This window comes from Electrophorus electricus, chromosome 1 (genome assembly GCF_041902795.1).
Source record: "Electrophorus electricus isolate QZ-2024a chromosome 1, ASM4190279v1, whole genome shotgun sequence".
Lineage (NCBI taxonomy): Eukaryota > Metazoa > Chordata > Actinopteri > Gymnotiformes > Gymnotidae > Electrophorus > Electrophorus electricus.
The window spans coordinates 32,204,359-32,221,067 of NC_137497.1; the positions used below are offsets into that span (position 1 = coordinate 32,204,359).

At 44.1% G+C, this 16,709-nt stretch overlaps 2 protein-coding genes across 5 annotated transcripts in view; one reads left to right on the plus strand and one right to left on the minus strand.

The window, feature by feature from the left end:
* The window catches only part of tmem67 (transmembrane protein 67), a 28,958-nt gene extending 14,763 nt beyond the window's left edge, over nucleotides 1-14,195 (minus strand). For 3 of the 4 annotated variants that reach the window (XM_081715287.1, XM_081715282.1, XM_035526614.2), the window contains exons 1-12: nucleotides 13,976-14,195; nucleotides 13,279-13,367; nucleotides 13,107-13,197; nucleotides 11,668-11,767; nucleotides 11,461-11,530; nucleotides 11,058-11,132; nucleotides 10,906-10,968; nucleotides 8,088-8,242; nucleotides 7,764-7,872; nucleotides 7,262-7,348; nucleotides 4,186-4,251; nucleotides 3,917-4,073 (exon numbers count right to left, since the gene is read on the minus strand). In XM_081715287.1, coding sequence (XP_081571413.1) covers nucleotides 3,917-4,073; nucleotides 4,186-4,251; nucleotides 7,262-7,348; nucleotides 7,764-7,872; nucleotides 8,088-8,242; nucleotides 10,906-10,968; nucleotides 11,058-11,132; nucleotides 11,461-11,530; nucleotides 11,668-11,767; nucleotides 13,107-13,197; nucleotides 13,279-13,367; nucleotides 13,976-14,174 — 1,261 coding nt within the window. In that variant the 5' untranslated portion in view covers nucleotides 14,175-14,195. The remainder of the gene's footprint in view (nucleotides 1-3,916; nucleotides 4,074-4,185; nucleotides 4,252-7,261; nucleotides 7,349-7,763; nucleotides 7,873-8,087; nucleotides 8,243-10,905; nucleotides 10,969-11,057; nucleotides 11,133-11,460; nucleotides 11,531-11,667; nucleotides 11,768-13,106; nucleotides 13,198-13,278; nucleotides 13,368-13,975) is intronic. The other variant, XM_081715292.1, reaches the window with a different exon arrangement.
* A 75-nt stretch (nucleotides 14,196-14,270) lies between these two features.
* Nucleotides 14,271-16,554, plus strand: rbm12ba (RNA binding motif protein 12Ba). Its single transcript, XM_026996102.3, has 2 exons — nucleotides 14,271-14,415; nucleotides 14,640-16,554. Exon 2 carries the CDS (start codon nucleotides 14,642-14,644, stop codon nucleotides 16,043-16,045), a length of 1,404 nt encoding a protein of 467 aa, XP_026851903.2. The 5' UTR covers nucleotides 14,271-14,415; nucleotides 14,640-14,641; the 3' UTR covers nucleotides 16,046-16,554.
* Nucleotides 16,555-16,709: the final 155 nt, after the last annotated feature.

Below are 16,709 nucleotides of genomic sequence, written 5' to 3' on the forward strand. Positions count from 1 at the left end.
CACACACACACACACACACACACTGCATAAAATTATACAGCACTTAAAAACCCCACTTCAAACAACCAATGGCAGTTAGTTTTTGCTTCTAAAGGTTTCTAATGTGCTTTTAAAAGTTGTTTGCTTAACTTGTGTTTTAAATGTTTGTACGTAGACGTTAAAAGTGGACATTTGCCACAAGGGGGTGCTATTAGCACTGAAATAGCTTGGGTGGTTTGCATCAGACACTATATCCTTGTTAAACATGTGCATCATGACATCACCATTGTTTTTTTTAAAAGATGCGTATCACACTATCACACAGGCAGCTCTGCAATAGTCCGATCAATCTGGCCCTGCACTTCATGCCAAAGCATCTCTACAGTGCAGGCACCTATGCAAGAGCTTCTGTTCACGGAGGTATGGCATGATGCGATATTTCTGTTCTAACACATTTACACTTAAACTTACATTTACGGCATTTAGCAGACGCTCTTATCCAGGGCAACTTACAAAAGTGCTTTGTCATTTACTCATAGAATACATCCTAGTACATTACAGTAGGTTAGAGTCCAACATACCAATGAACTAGAATACTGGGATCAATGCTGATACCTATAAGTACAAAATACATAAGGTCTATCTCAAACAAGTGATAAGTGCTAGAGTTTGTTAAACAACATCAGTGTAATAAACAATACCCTAAAATAAGTACTAATTTAGTCAGTCAATATGGGAGCAGGGTCAGTTGTCATTTAAATATTCCACGAATAGATGGGTCTTCAGTCTGCGTTTGAAGACTGCAAGGGACTCTGCTGTCTGGACAGCAAGTGGGAGTTAATTCCACCATATGGGAGCCTGGACAGAAAATAGTCTTAATGCTTGTCTTCCATGAGACCTGAAGCATTTTATTGATAAATTTAAAGGTATGTTTTCATCTATTTCCACCGATTATAACCATTTTGTAATCGCTGGTGATGACACACAAATCTACATAAGGAATTGTGGCATTTCATACACTTTTAGCCTATATTCATATTATCATACTGAAGTGGTTCAAATCCTTTTAGCCTATGTTCATATTTTCATACACAAATCCAATCTTTCAAATTCAGATTAGAGATTCGTAAATGAGATCTGATTTGTGGCCATGCACTATGAATGAGAACAGACACTTTGGGATTTTTGCATTTATACGCGCTTAGCTTTGCGCTCTCGTCACCAGCCAGCACTGGCAGCGTGTCAAAAAACCAGTGGAAGAGAAGAGCAGAGACAACATTAGCTGCAAAAACAGCAAAGCTAGCTTTTTGTTCCTCCTCAACCTTTATGTGTACATCTGAAAGACTGCTTGCCGTCTTGCGTAAAGTGCAATAATGTATCAATGTGTACATGCAATAACGTATAAGTTTGTGCATGCCTGCCATTTCGGAGTTCAGATGCATTCATCTTAACAACAATACATGTTACTTGCAAATATGAAATGTGAACCATAAAGACAGTCAAATCTGCTCTTAACAAAAACCTGGAACTAAACAATGTGGCTTATAATGTCAACATAGTCTTGGTCTCTCACAGTATGACACCAGACCACACACTGCTGTGGACACATTCTGGATTTAGTTACCTCAATGGGTCTCAACACATCAGCCTCAGTTAAGGATGGGGCTTTATCAGATCATCACTGTATGCGCGGCACCATGCAAAACAGCCGAGTCTGCTGAGATCATCAGCTCAGAAACTGTTAGTGTTATGGATGAGACGGCACCAGTTAAAATGAAAAGCATGACATGCCAACAGAAAGCACCATGGAGAAATCCTACTGTAGTTCAACGCAGGTAGCATAAAACTAAACTTTAGCTTCACAAAGAAATCTTCAAAAGATAGGCTGCATGATTACAATCCAATAATATGCAAAGCCAGACAATGTTCCTTTTTCAGCACTATCAACAACATTAACAATAGCAAAATACTCTTCTCCCTGGTTGACAAACTACAAAATTCACCTACACACATGGCCTTTGAATTAGTATCAACTGAACGATGTAATGAGCAACTCTGTTAAGTAATTGCAGACCCGTTTTAAATCTACCATGCTTAAATAGATGTAAAGAGAAATTTCAGTCAGGATTTTAGACTACACATAGTACCGAGCCTGCTCTGATTCAGGTAATTAATGACATTCATTTAAGCGCAGACTCTGGGGAGGTAAAATTCTACCACTGCTTGGTCTCAGGGCTGCCTTTGATACCACGGACCATAAAACGGATATACTTGAGGTAGGTTTGATTCTCAGGACCAGTCCTACAATATTTCAGTTTGTACCTGAGATTTACTTTGTCATCTCTCCAGACAACTTTGATCCCCACGGCACACTTTGTAAGTGCCTTGAGTACCTCACTAACTGGATGGACCAAAGCCTTTTGCAGTTGAACAAAGATAAAACAGATGAGAGGCACATTACTGTCTATTTAGCTGCCTAATTGGATTAAAAATCCCACAAATCTAAAGAGCTAGCTTGTAACCATGGCACAATAATAGACTAATGTCAGTTTTACCAGTCATATCAAATCAGTTACTAAATCAGCATTATATCACCTTAAAAACTAACACTGATAGAGTTTCCTACAGTGCAGTTCCCTTTTCTGTAAATAACCCATTCCGTAATCAGTAGTGCTACATTTTTCTTTTGCTTTCTTTTACTTTCTTTTGCTTTTTGCTTCTTTTGTTGTTTATTTTTAGATGATCCGGAGTTGACGATAGCTGAATGTCACAGTTTAGGTCACATCATGTCTGAACATGTTGCACTTACTCAAATTTACATATTTCCAGTTACTCAAATTTAAATATTTCCACTTACTCAGATTTACATATTTCCACTTGCTCAATGATTTTGCTCTCAATATACACTCATGTATCTCTGAATAAAGCATGCGTGCTTCTCAGCATCTCTGACTCTGTCTCACTCATCTTGAGAAATGTGCCGCAGGGTCCCTGAGGAGGAACAACCACACACAGGCGAAGCAGATGGTGGCCCCAGAGGGACAGGGTTAAGAAAAATAGGAAATTTTTCCTTACAAACATGATTAGAGATTTCCTGACATAGCCAGACCTAGAGGAACTCTAGCTTGGTTACTGTAATGGTCTCCTAATAGGATTACCAAAAAAAGACAAACAGCTTCAGTTGATTCAAAAAGCAGCCGCCAGAGATCTCACTAGATCTAGCAAAGGAAGAAAACATCATGCCATTCTTAAATCCTTACACTGGTTACCAGTATGTTACAGAGAAGACAAAGATATTATTACTGGTTTATAAATCACATAATGGTGTAGGACCAGCCTATCTATCCAATATGGTGCAGAGATATGGGTTGAGCAGAACTCAGTTCAGTAGGAACTAGCTGGTTAGTCCTGCCCAAGGGAAAGACTAAGCATGCAGAGGCAGCGTTTCCATATTATACTGTTCTTAAATGGAACCAGATGTCAGAAAGAATTAGAAGAGTCCAGACACTTCATGCTTTTAAGAAGCTGTGAACGCTTTTTAATTGACCAGGCTTTCGACATTTTTGGAATTTTCAGCATTATAATGCACTTTCATTTAATTCTTTATTTTCATCTTTTAGTGCAGAGCTTTAGATATTTAATCTGAAATCTTTCTTTTAGTACTTTAATTTGAAACATTTCTTTTACTACAAGTTTATTTAGATCTCAATTTAAAATTGGCTTTGTTTAAATAAATTGTTTTTAATTTTGATCTTGTATGTGAAGTGCTTTGAATTGCCACTGTGTGAAATGTGCTATATAAATAAGCTTGCCTTGCCTTTTGTTTTATGCTTTGGCCTCTGCTTGGTGCACCAAAGAGAGTTGCAGCAAATTAGCCATACACATGCATCATGATGATAACGATGTATCTGCTTCACACATTTATAACATACATTACCCTGGTTGACAGACTGGCCATTGAATTGCAGGTTGAGATTCAGGGTGGGCACTGCAATCAGACGCCTGTCTCCAGGAGCCTTCTGCTGTACCAGGAAGACGTCATAGAACAGAGGCTCCGACTGGCTTGCCAAGAGATCAGACACTGACAGAACACACTGGGAAAAAGAAACGTGCAGTCAAAACACGCGCGCACACACGCACACACGCACACACACACAATCGCGTGCACGCACGCATTATCCACATCCTCTGGAAAACAGTACTCACTTTTTGTTTGTAGGCTGTCCCAAACATAAAAGCGGCCTGTAGTCTGGTTGTAGTGTCTGGACAAAGCTAGGAGACGTAAACAGCAGATGTGGAACAATATAACAAGCACTTTGGATGTCTCTGTTCCTCACATGGTACAGCAGGTAGACTCTCAACACCAAGGTCATGAGTTCAGTTTCCAGGGGGCACCCGTACTGTCATACTGATAAATATGTAAGTTGCTGAAGACAAGAGTGTCTGTTGTGGGATTGCATAAACTGAGTGAATGGTAATCTTACGTAAATAGAGAATAATCTATAAAATGGAATAGGATTAATGCTTGAATTAACAAAATAATTGCTGTATGTGCAGGCATGATTACTGAATAACAGCAAACGCCTTGGATGTGCATATGTGTGATTGTGCAAGAAGACGTGTGCGCGTGACAGTTAGACGGAGGTGAGGGCTGAAATGGAAAAGCACTAAGCAGAAGTGGCACAGGGCGAGAGAAACTAAAAGTATGTGTGTCGTGAAGTTGTTTTGGATCTCTCCAGAGCTCTGCATTAATAAAAGGCTACAAGGTAACGCACTGTTTCCAGTCTCTTCTTTCCTGCATCAACGAATACGACACTGTCAAATACAGTAAAATGTAAGGCACGAATCCTCAGAACTACAGGCCAGTAATCCCAGGCTACAACCTCTGGCCTTACTGTTCGGTACACTGGCCAATAATCCCAAACTACAACCTCTGGCCTTACTGTTAGGTACACTGGCCAATAATCCCAAACTACAACCTCTGGCCTTACTGTTCGGTACACTGGCCAGTAATCCCAGGCTACAACCTCTGGCTTTACTGTTCGGTACACTGGCCAGTAATCCCAGGCTACAACCTCTGGCTTTACTGTTCGGTACACTGGCCAGTAATCCCAAACTACAACCTCTGGCCTTACTGTTCGGTACACTGGCCAGTAATCCCAGGCTACAACCTCTGGCCTTACTGTTCGGTACACTGGCCAGTAATCCCAAACTACAACCTCTGGCCTTACTGTTCGGTACACTGGCCAGTAATCCCAGGCTACAACCTCTGGCCTTACTGTTCGGTACACTGGCCAGTAATCCCAGGCTACAACCTCTGGCCTTACTGTTCGGTACACTGGCCAATAATCCCAAACTACAAGCTCTGGCCTTACTGTTCGGTACACTGGCCAATAATCCCAAACTACAAGCTCTGGCCTTACTGTTCGGTACACTGGCCAATAATCCCAAACTACAAGCTCTGGCCTTACTGTTCGGTACACTGGCCAGTAATCCCAAACTACAACCTCTGGCCTTACTGTTCGGTACACTGGCCAGTAATCCCAAACTACAACCTCTGGCCTTACTGTTCGGTACACTGGCCAGTAATCCCAGGCTACAACCTCTGGCTTTACTGTTCGGTACACTGGCCAGTAATCCCAGGCTACAACCTCTGGCTTTACTGTTCGGTACACTGGCCAGTAATCCCAAACTACAACCTCTGGCCTTACTGTTCGGTACACTGGCCAGTAATCCCAGGCTACAACCTCTGGCCTTACTGTTCGGTACACTGGCCAGTAATCCCAAACTACAACCTCTGGCCTTACTGTTCGGTACACTGGCCAGTAATCCCAGGCTACAACCTCTGGCCTTACTGTTCGGTACACTGGCCAGTAATCCCAGGCTACAACCTCTGGCCTTACTGTTCGGTACACTGGCCAATAATCCCAAACTACAAGCTCTGGCCTTACTGTTCGGTACACTGGCCAATAATCCCAAACTACAAACTCTGGCCTTACTGTTCGGTACACTGGCCAATAATCCCAAACTACAAGCTCTGGCCTTACTGTTCGGTACACTGGCCAATAATCCCAAACTACAAGCTCTGGCCTTACTGTTCGGTACACTGGCCAGTAATCCCAAACTACAACCTCTGGCCTTACTGTTCGGTACACTGGCCAGTAATCCCAAACTACAACCTCTGGCCTTACTGTTCGGTACACTGGCCAGTAATCCCAAACTACAACCTCTGGCCTTACTGTTCGGTACACTGGCCAGTAATCCCAAACTACAACCTCTGGCCTTACTGTTCGGTACACTGGCCAGTAATCCCAAACTACAAGCTCTGGCCTTACTGTTCGGTACACTGGCCAGTAATCCCAAACTACAAGCTCTGGCCTTACTGTTCGGTACACTGGCCAATAATCCCAAACTACAAGCTCTGGCCTTACTGTTCGGTACACTGGCCAATAATCCCAAACTACAAGCTCTGGCCTTACTGTTCGGTACACTGGCCAGTAATCCCAAACTACAAGCTCTGGCCTTACTGTTCGGTACACTGGCCAGTAATCCCAAACTACAAGCTCTGGCCTTACTGTTCGGTACACTGGCCAGTAATCCCAAACTACAACCTCTGGCCTTACTGTTCGGTACACTGGCCAGTAATCCCAAACTACAACCTCTGGCCTTACTGTTCGGTACACTGGCCAGTAATCCCAAACTACAACCTCTGGCCTTACTGTTCGGTACACTGGCCAGTAATCCCAAACTACAACCTCTGGCCTTACTGTTCGGTACACTGGCCAGTAATCCCAAACTACAACCTCTGGCCTTACTGTTCGGTACACTGGCCAGTAATCCCAAACTACAACCTCTGGCCTTACTGTTCGGTACACTGGCCAGTAATCCCAAACTACAACCTCTGGCCTTACTGTTCGGTACACTGGCCAGTAATCCCAAACTACAACCTCTGGCCTTACTGTTCGGTACACTGGCCAGTAATCCCAAACTACAACCTCTGGCCTTACTGTTCGGTACACTGGCCAGTAATCCCAAACTACAACCTCTGGCCTTACTGTTCGGTACACTGGCCAGTAATCCCAAACTACAACCTCTGACCTTACTGTTCGGTACACTGGCCAGTAATTCCAAACTACAACCTCTGACCTTACTGTTAGGTACACTGGCCAGTAATCCCAAACTACAACCTCTGGCCTTACTGTTCGGTACACTGGCCAGTAATCCCAGTCTCCATCCTCTAGAGCTTGTCATGGCTGTCCATGTTGTTGCAGTGGTAGGTTACCTGCAGGGTCCCTCTGCTCACGTTCTCCCATCTCATAAACTCTCCTCGCACTGAGTACACAGCAGCCAACAGCTCCACGTTGGTGTTCTGAGGGGCAGGCGCGCGCAAACACACACCAAATATGGTATAAAAGAAGGGATGAAGCAGTGTCCCACAACACAGAATGTGTTGGCTATCTGCCAGCATTTACAATGTTAATATCAAATGTTCTGACTATCACTGATTAACATTCTGAAGTTCCATGACCTATCGTGAACAAAAAAAACCAGACTGCCTTTGTTAAACAGGTACTGAAAAATCAAGTAAAAACCACTCATGCAGTATGAGAAACATTTGAAAATGTAACATTTTGATAAATGGCGACTAAAACAAAGACGCTACATATAAAATTGCATGCCTTGACCTACAGACTTTCCATGTCTGGAACAGAAGTTTTAAAATTCCTTGATATTCTAGAAATTTGGTGACCAGTGGGAACCCTGCCATCACCACATTCCCTTACCCGATCTACACCTTTGAAGCTGAACCCTACAGGCAGTGGGTCAGTCTGCAGGACTCTCGATGCCAAGCCAGCCTGTTCTCCATAATACAGCCAAGGCAAGCTAACCCTCCTGGAGTTAAAGTGCACAATGTCATATTTACTTTTTTCCTGCATCTGTGTCTATGAGCACATGCCTTCAAGTGCATGAATGCTTGTGTGTGTGCGCTTGTGCGATTGCATATGTGAGGGTGTGTGTGTGCGCGTGTACCTGTAAGGGATGTGTGCATGTACCAGTATATGCCCTGGCTCTTTTGTGTGTGTGTGTGTGTGTGCGTGCGTACAAACCAGTACGGGATACCCTGGTTGTTGCCCTGTGCTGCCGTGGTTCTGTAGATGGTGCTGTATAGGCCACAGGCGTCGTTACTGAGCGTGCTCAAAGAGTGCATGTTCAACACACACATGTTCCCCAGAGCCTGACACGCTGTCCGATTGGAGAACAGCTACAGGGCAAAATGAATACACCGCCAAGCCACAAACACAGACACACACAAAGATACAGTCACATTCAATCCCATTCAAAAGTTTAAAGTGGTTTTTACAACATTTGTTATCAGCATTACAGAAATCATCTATACAGAGAATCTGGGTCCAGGCCCCTAATAAGGAAGCCAATGCAACTGTGGCAAGGAAAAACTCCCAGAAAGCAAGAGGAAGAAACCTTGAGAGGAACCAAGACTCAGAAAGGGAATCCATCCTCCCAAGATAATGAAAAGAATGTTTCCAGGAAAAAGGTTTAAACATTGAATTAGAAATATTGCCAACATAAAACATAAAGGATCACAGAGATTCTGTATCCTTATAAAATGGTATGTTTACAGAGCAGGGGCCTCTGCAGACCTCTGTGTAAGGCACATCATCCCTCCACCAGGCACAGGATGGTACAGAAAAGACCTTGCAGATGTAAGATGAAGTCTTTTGTTTTTAAAACAGAAGTCTCCTTTTGGAACGTAATGGTACAAACTCCGACTGGTAAAAGTATTGAATATCAATTTGCATTATGGTAAATAATGTACGAGTTGGATAAAATGGTGGAAACTTCAAAGATCAATAAGTATAATTATAATATAATTGTACTCAGAAATATAATTAGAATTATATAACTCTGCCTTGGAAAAGTGTATAAAAATTGAACTCCTGTGTACCATCAGACATTCTCCAGAGGGAGCCTCAAATGTTTAACTTTAACTTGCAGTAAACAACTAGACCTGCTATTCTCTTCAGCTAATTCTTGAGTCTCTTCCTCTTTGATACCTGAATGTATAAGTTCAAAATCAGCTAACTGGGGATTTAGGATCGACACTCCTCTGATCCACACTGCATAGCAAACTGACTACACATAATAAATTAAGTTGCTTTTGCTTGGAACTTTAACTTACCATAAAGTGTAAAAGAACAGTTGATGAGCCATAAGGAATTACTACCAAATGTTTCATTTAAATGTTTAATAACAGACGCTTAGTGAGAATCCATTCAGAGGCAGCAAAGGAAACAACTACACACTCTAGTGGAGAGACGATGACGAGGGCGATGACGATGGCGATGGCTCTTCCCTAAATTGAATTGAATGGGGCAAGGTGGTCCACGTAAAATGATCCCCAACCTGTTACAATTTACCAGAAGCCCTCTCCATAAAGAACGTAGGAGGAAAAGGCCTGAAAGCTCTTCACTTGCCATCCCTCCGGGCTCAAACAGATTTCTTCCGCTGCAGAGAGTCTTTCTTGTAAGCGCTTAGCCGGTCAGAGGGTTCGGGTCGGATATGATGGCATTCGAAAACGCTGGAGCACTGGGGAGTGCCCTAAGCAGCCTGGCACATGGGGCACCTTCCTGCAGTCCAGGGAGGTCAGGCTCAGAGGCCCAGGATTCACACATCAGCTCTGTATAGTGCCAGCCATCTACACAGGGTTTCATTTACTAAGTAGCCAGCCAGAGTACGAGCAGGGTTTTGGCATTTTATGGAGGTAATAAAATGTTTTGGGGTAAAAGAAAAGCCAAGTATTATTCTGTATTTCCATAATGTGATCTGTAAACACACTATAGTGGGCTTGGAAGGACTCTAACAGATGCATAGTGGTGCAAAACCGTGTTTGAAAGCATTAAGATTTATAATGTTTCTGTGGGCATCTTGGGTCATGGTACAGAGAGCTTCAAGGCCCCAGAGCAGGAGCAAAGCGGATTATTCAAGAAACATTTTTATCAATTTTGGAAAGGCATATGAGATCAAAGAGAAGTCCCTAGTTTGGAGATAATGGTACCAAACTCTTAACTTGTATAACTGGTACTGAATATCAATTTTCATAATGGTAAATAATGTGTGATTTGGACATAATGTTTGAAACTTCAAAGATCAAAAAAGGCAGGGCAATTATATAATCCCCCTTGAAAAATTAAAATTAAACTCCTGTGTACCCATCAGACATTCCCCAGAGGGTGCCTCAAATGTTTGTTATCTTTAACTTGCAATAAACAACTAGACTTGCTATTCTCTTCAACTAATTCTTGAGTCTGTCTCTTTATTTGAAATCTGAATTTATAACTTTGAACACGTTGGTGAACTAATAGAGCTTTTGTGGAGCTACTGGAGCCTGGTTAAGCAACCTTGGCTGTAGAAAGGTGCCATATAAACATGCCAGTGTGTGTGTGTGCGCATGTCTATGATGCTCAGTATGCCTCTACACAGAGGATGTGGGTGTGACGCAGCTGCACCAAGCCGTACATCAAACCCAGCTGCACTCCAAACTATGGGCTTCACCAAAAGTGAGCAAACGTGAAGTGGTAAAGACATCTTGTTCTGCTCACTGCCCACTGAGCTGGAATGAAGCCTGTGCCTCCTGTATAAACTCTGACCCTCCTGGATAAAAACATTCAGTTGAGGTAAGACATAAACCGTGTATCTACAGTAGCACAAATCAATGAAACAGCACCTGGGTGCTTCTGAACACGCTCAGAGACGTGATCAGGCATGTTGTGCTCTTTTCTTAATAAACGCAAAATAGGAAGGTTGTGGTAAACCACACTGAGATGACGCAGGTAGTCGGCACACATGCACACAGGCGCACGCGCGCACATGCAGATACACCCACACACGGCGTGTACGTACACTCACCAGACATGCAGCTGCAGATGAGTACAGGAAACTGGAGAGCCACGCCGACGGCACAGCAAGGCCCTGACCCACAGATGTCATTAGCACGTCAGCAAGTGGCACTGGAAATGACTCATATATACACCAGGGCTCGGTAAGCGCAGGCTGCTTACCAGCTGAGCAAAGTAGACGCTAGGCACATTGCTCGGGGGGGGCAGGTTGCTGGGGGGGAAACACATTCCGCCGGCCTGCAGAGAGAAATTCACAAGGACTGGCAGGCATGACAGGGGCAGTTGTAGCTCGGTGGTTAAGGTGCTTGACTCGTAATCAGAAGGTTGTCAGATCAAGTCTCACCACAGCCAGGTTGCCACTGTTGCAAGGCCCTTAACCCTCAGTTGCTAAAGTTGTGTTCAGTCAGAATTGTAAGTTGCCTTGGATAAAAGCATCAACTAAATGCTGTAAATGTATGACATGTATGACATGCACCTTTTAACTCTCGTGGGGCCGGTGTGTTACTGTAGTCCATATGTTACTACACAGCACATTAGTGTGTGCTAATGATCTGATTCGTCTTACCAGGGTGTTCGAAGACCCACATGTACAGGACTGAGACGTGTTTATGAAGGAGTCCTGACATCTCACGCACCTAGGTACACACAAAGGAACACACACACCACAGGTAAAAAACAAACATTTATCCACCACAAAAAGACCACGATATAGGACAGAGATGAGATGCCTATTACAGTAGTCAACAGTGATGGGCAGGGAGAGGAGGAATACCTGTTGCCTTTGGGATCTGGGACAGAGAAGGCAGGCTCTGTTCCACTGCAAGCCTCACACGCGGCTACTGTGAGAAGAGTCCCATTCAGGTTTCTTTCCACTGCCAAAATACAGAGTGTCACGTGTACAGCATGCACAGGCTTCCAGAGGTCTGTCGACTCACAGAAATATCAGACCGATAGGTTACTGCTGCTTGCTATGAAGCGCCTCCAAAGTGTGCATCTTCTCAACACCTTACGTCACGGGGAGGGAAAGATTTAGCAGACTGGTTCATAATGGCCGCAGATTTTTATTGTATTGACAGACTAAAATGAGTAAATAAACTCGTTCTGCACATGTGAACTGTAATGGAAAATTTATAGATTATCAAACTCTTGAACTGTTTGTGCAGCCATGGAAGCAAGTCAGGATGGTACAGATGGTTCCTCTTCTGTCTCTGACCTTGCCCACTATCTGAACCTACTCCTAGTTTCTTGATGCTCTTGCTGGGAAGATAAGTGCAGTGAGACAAAACAGCTCTTAGTAGGGAGTTGTTCCTTTCTCTCACTGCTTAGGGTGAACAGTACAAGAGTGGGAACAGAAAGGGGGAGGCACCTGCCCCTTACAGATGTGTGTGTGTGTGTGTGTGTGTGTGTAAAACTGAGATGCCCTCGGGCTGAGTCTTCGAATAAAACCGCGTTTTGCTTTACCTTTGCCTCTGAGTCATTTCATAGCACAGCAACTGCTGCGATCATTATATTGCTTCTCGAACCTGTCCAGCAAGATTTCCACCACAGAACGCAGACAAACACAAACACCCACACACCACAGACATCACAATGTGCCCAACAAAAGGGGGGTGTTTATGCATGAAGAAGTGTGCACCTAATCAGTCCACTGGCCCCCTGTGGCCCTCACTGCATATAATCAGGATTTCTGGCTTCTCCTGTAGCACCGGGCCTAATGAGCGCAGGAAGTGCCTTTTGCTCCTCTCTCACTAAAACACTACAGAGTTCACAAACGGACTCCCCCTGGTGAATTAAACATGCAGACCAATCAATTCCATCCTGGCACTCGACAAATTATTAAAAACTCAGGACTGGGCTATATGCTGCAAAGATTTTTCCATAAAAATACTTTACCACAGGTAAACTTACAATTACATGATTTTAGATTTTGATGACATGTTCATATATTTGTATATATGTTGCTCCTGAACAGCCCTATAACAAACACTGAATGTCATTACAGATATTTAGGGATAGAGGTCACTATGCCATTGAGGACAGTGCATGTTAAGGGGATAATAAAGACCTTCACTTTCTACTGAGGCGTCTTTAATCAATAACTGACTTCATAAAAAAGTCTTAGTGTGAACTTTCTGCTTTTATCACACAGTTTGAAAACAAATGCGCATTTGAAATGCATTCTAAACCCTTGGGATCAAAACAAATACTCACCCAGGATGCTTCCCGTCGGGCACTGACATTTGCCGTCCTCAGCCGGACTGCCTGGGCATCGGACACAACCGTATCCATCCTGAGTAACACCCTACAAACAAAGCGCGTTATATTCCGCCGCTAAAAGTCTCGATCATGAATGCATGTAAAAACCGAGCCGCCGAGCCGGTACCGGCGCGGAGTCCGAGCACTTCTGACATGTGATGGACGCTCCAGTGCTGGCTAGCACTTTGAAACCTGTTTGACACTCGCAGCTGAACCCTGTTTCAGAGATCACAACATATTTCATGAAGCAATTAACTTGCGGGGAAAATTAATCGGTTTTGTTGGTATATTTCTGTACATTTCCATTCAAATAAACTAAGGTTACTCATTTTATTACCCATCAAGCCAAATACACTGTTACAGGGTACAGTGTTCAGTGCCAATATTTGTGCGTTTATTTGGAAGCAGATTACAAAGAAAGCTACCGTTACATTTAAAGTACCGTTCATGCCATTAAGAGAATCAACCTAGCTAGCTTGCTACACGGCTAACTAATTCTGTCATTTCGTTAACTAACTACCCTTCCAGGCAAACCTCGCAATCCAAATGATCAAGTTAGCCGTTTGGCTGGCTTTCTGACAGTGGTATTACGGTAACGGACGATTGACTCGACAAGCTTGCTAGGTTAAGCTTTGTTTAATATGATTTCACAGCGAAATGAAGAAAACCTATTCGTGCTTTGTTACACTCATAAAAAGAACCCGTTTACGCTAGGATCTGATGTACTAGCTGTGTTTCGCTCCCTAACCAGAGCCGGTGGCTGACCAGCCCTCGGTGGGATAACCCTCGCTAACGTTATCTGGCTTTGCTAGGCTTAGCTATACCTGATTTACTGCTCATTTGGTTTGGTCCACATTTCACACAAGACAAGCTCGAAATATCAAAATAGTTCTCAACGCCACAGTCCGACGGTTGTGTAAAAGAAATAGAAAACTGTTCACAGGAAAAGGTGTCGGATTTTAACAAGAAGATGCAAATGTATCCGTAAATAAACGCCCGCAACTTCAGCGCCCCCGTCGCCATGGTAGAGAAGACCGAGACCCTGCCCCTTCCCGCGCGGCACCCACAAGTCCTTTCGCTCCGCCCCTTTAAAAAGTCGCGGGCTCGCGCTACGGAAACCAAAATCCACGTATATACACACGCGCACACGATGAGAGGTTCTTACAGGAGGCTCGCGGCTGCCGTCCACCTCCGAGCCGAAGTACTGCTTTTCGATAAGACTGTAAATTAGAATCGGTCGGTTGTTTCACGAAAACGTGAAAAGGTAAGTTACTGGGCTTCATTTAAAAACATTTACCCCCGCGGTGTCCACACCTTGCGATGAGTACTGCTTCAGCTCCTGCCAGCTACGGACAAAAACAGCCTGCGGGTTGTGAGGATCGCTTTCGATTTTCGGGACTTAACACGAAATCAAACTTCTGCCATGAAGACCTTTTTTTTTTTATTGAAACTTTGCTTAGTTTTGTTTTTGTCATTTTCCCCACCCAGGTATGACAAGTTTGCCGAGCATGGCTGTAATACTTCGTTTACAGGGTCTGAACGTTGAAGCAGGATCTGGAGACATTCGCAAATTCTTTCATGGCTTGTGCATCCCTGACGGTGCGGTGCATATCATTGGTGGCAAGTTGGGAGAAGCTTTCATTATATTCACTAGCGAGAGAGATGGCCAACTAGCCATCCGGCAATCTGGGAAACTCCTCAGAGGATCTACCGTCACCCTTCATATCAGCAGCTTTGCTGAACTAAAACATAAAATGACGATGCAGTTAAAAAAGCAAAAAGGCAGTTCTGTGGCAAAAAACCCAGCGCCCAAGACAGCAGTTACGCATTCAGTGAAACTGTGTGAACATCAGATAAGGGGAGAAGAGATCAGGTCCTCCAAACCAGGTTATCTTCGCCTTTATGGATTTCCTAACACGATCACCAAGCAGGAGATCTACAACTTCCTTGGTGCGCTGTCTGTGTTAGACGTTATGGTGAATGTTTTTCAAGGTCGTGACCAGTGCTGTCTAGTGAAGGTGGTGAGTATTGAGGAGGCTGAGAGAGGCCTGAAGTACAGCCGCATAACCCAGCTGGGATCCAGCATTCAGGTCAGGCTGGCCCACGAGAGGCTGTGGACAAATGCTGTGGAGGAATGTGAAAAAACCCAGACTCCCACATCCTCGGACCAGGAGAGGCTCTCTCCTGAATTGCATTCAGGTAAAAGGCGCCTGGAAGACCGATTGATTGCTGGCTCTCCAAAACAGCACTGCTCAGAAGACAGGTTGCTTCCTGGCTCTCGGAGACGCCATTGTGCAGGTACCATGGTCTTTGTTACAGAGTACTGTGTCATGGTGCAGAACCTTCCCAAGAACATCACCAAAACTGAGATAAGAGGCCTGTTTTCATGTCCAAACATTCCGAATAACAAAATCATCCATGTGTTGAATAAGTGGGGGGAAAGGACACCCACCGCCTTCATTGTGTTTTCTCACCCTGAGGGTTATGCTTCGGCCATGAACATGGACGGTAGCCTCTTTGGCACCAAACCTATCAGTGTATCATCTATTACTAAGGAGAAAATGAGGGAAATATTGCACAAGAACAAACTGGCCAATATGGCATCATCTAACGCTCTCACTACCCTGTCTTACATCTATGCTCGGAATTTCCCTGCTGATGTGAGCAAATTGGAAGTGAGTGACTTTTTTGGCGCGTACGGCGTCTGCGAATGGAACGTCACGCTGCTGGAGGACAACGGCCGCGGAATCGGGGAGGCGGTCGTGCAGCTGCCGTGCGAGCAGAGGGCCAGGGATGCCCGGCAGGCCCTGAACGGCAAGCTGTTCATGGGAGAGCAAATCCTGCTTGTGTGTGTTTCACCACAGCAAACCAAGGCCATCCTGCACAAAGCATAATGAACTGGGGGCTGGGGGTCGGAACGCTCCACTAAGTGTTTTGTCTGTACTTTTGATTTTTATTTTTCCCACCAATGACATCACTGGTTAAAAGGAGGACATGCATGTACATAAAAGACAGATGTGGCGTTTGACCACAAGCTCCACCGATTTCAAATGTGAATGTATGAATTGCAGTTTAGCCTGCATGAAATGTCCATAATGTCTTCCTTGTCAGACAGCTGGATAGAGGTGATTATTGCACTATTGAAGTGAAACGGGGTTTCTCGGTCCAGTCCGCAGGCGTTCCCAGACAGTTAATGTTTTGGCTCAATCCCGTCTTCCAGTGTGACTGAACCAAGCCATGGAAATCCCAGAACGCCTGGTACAGTATTTGGGAATTGAGGCAGAGCAAAACTGAAGTGTCTGGAGGAACTGGATTGTACAAAAAAAAAAAATGCCTGTACAACAATTGCTGACTGCTTTTCGAAGTTTTGTAAAAGTGGCAAAGCAATATAACAATATTAGCCTTGGCCAATATATCATGATTGTTAAACATTAACACACAATAAAACAACTGGGAAAAATGGGCCTTGTGATGTGACCTTTGTAAGTCATCTTGGCCTAATGAGGTGTATAGAAGTATGTATGAGGTCTTTGGTCAATGGAAGCATGGGTGAGGGTC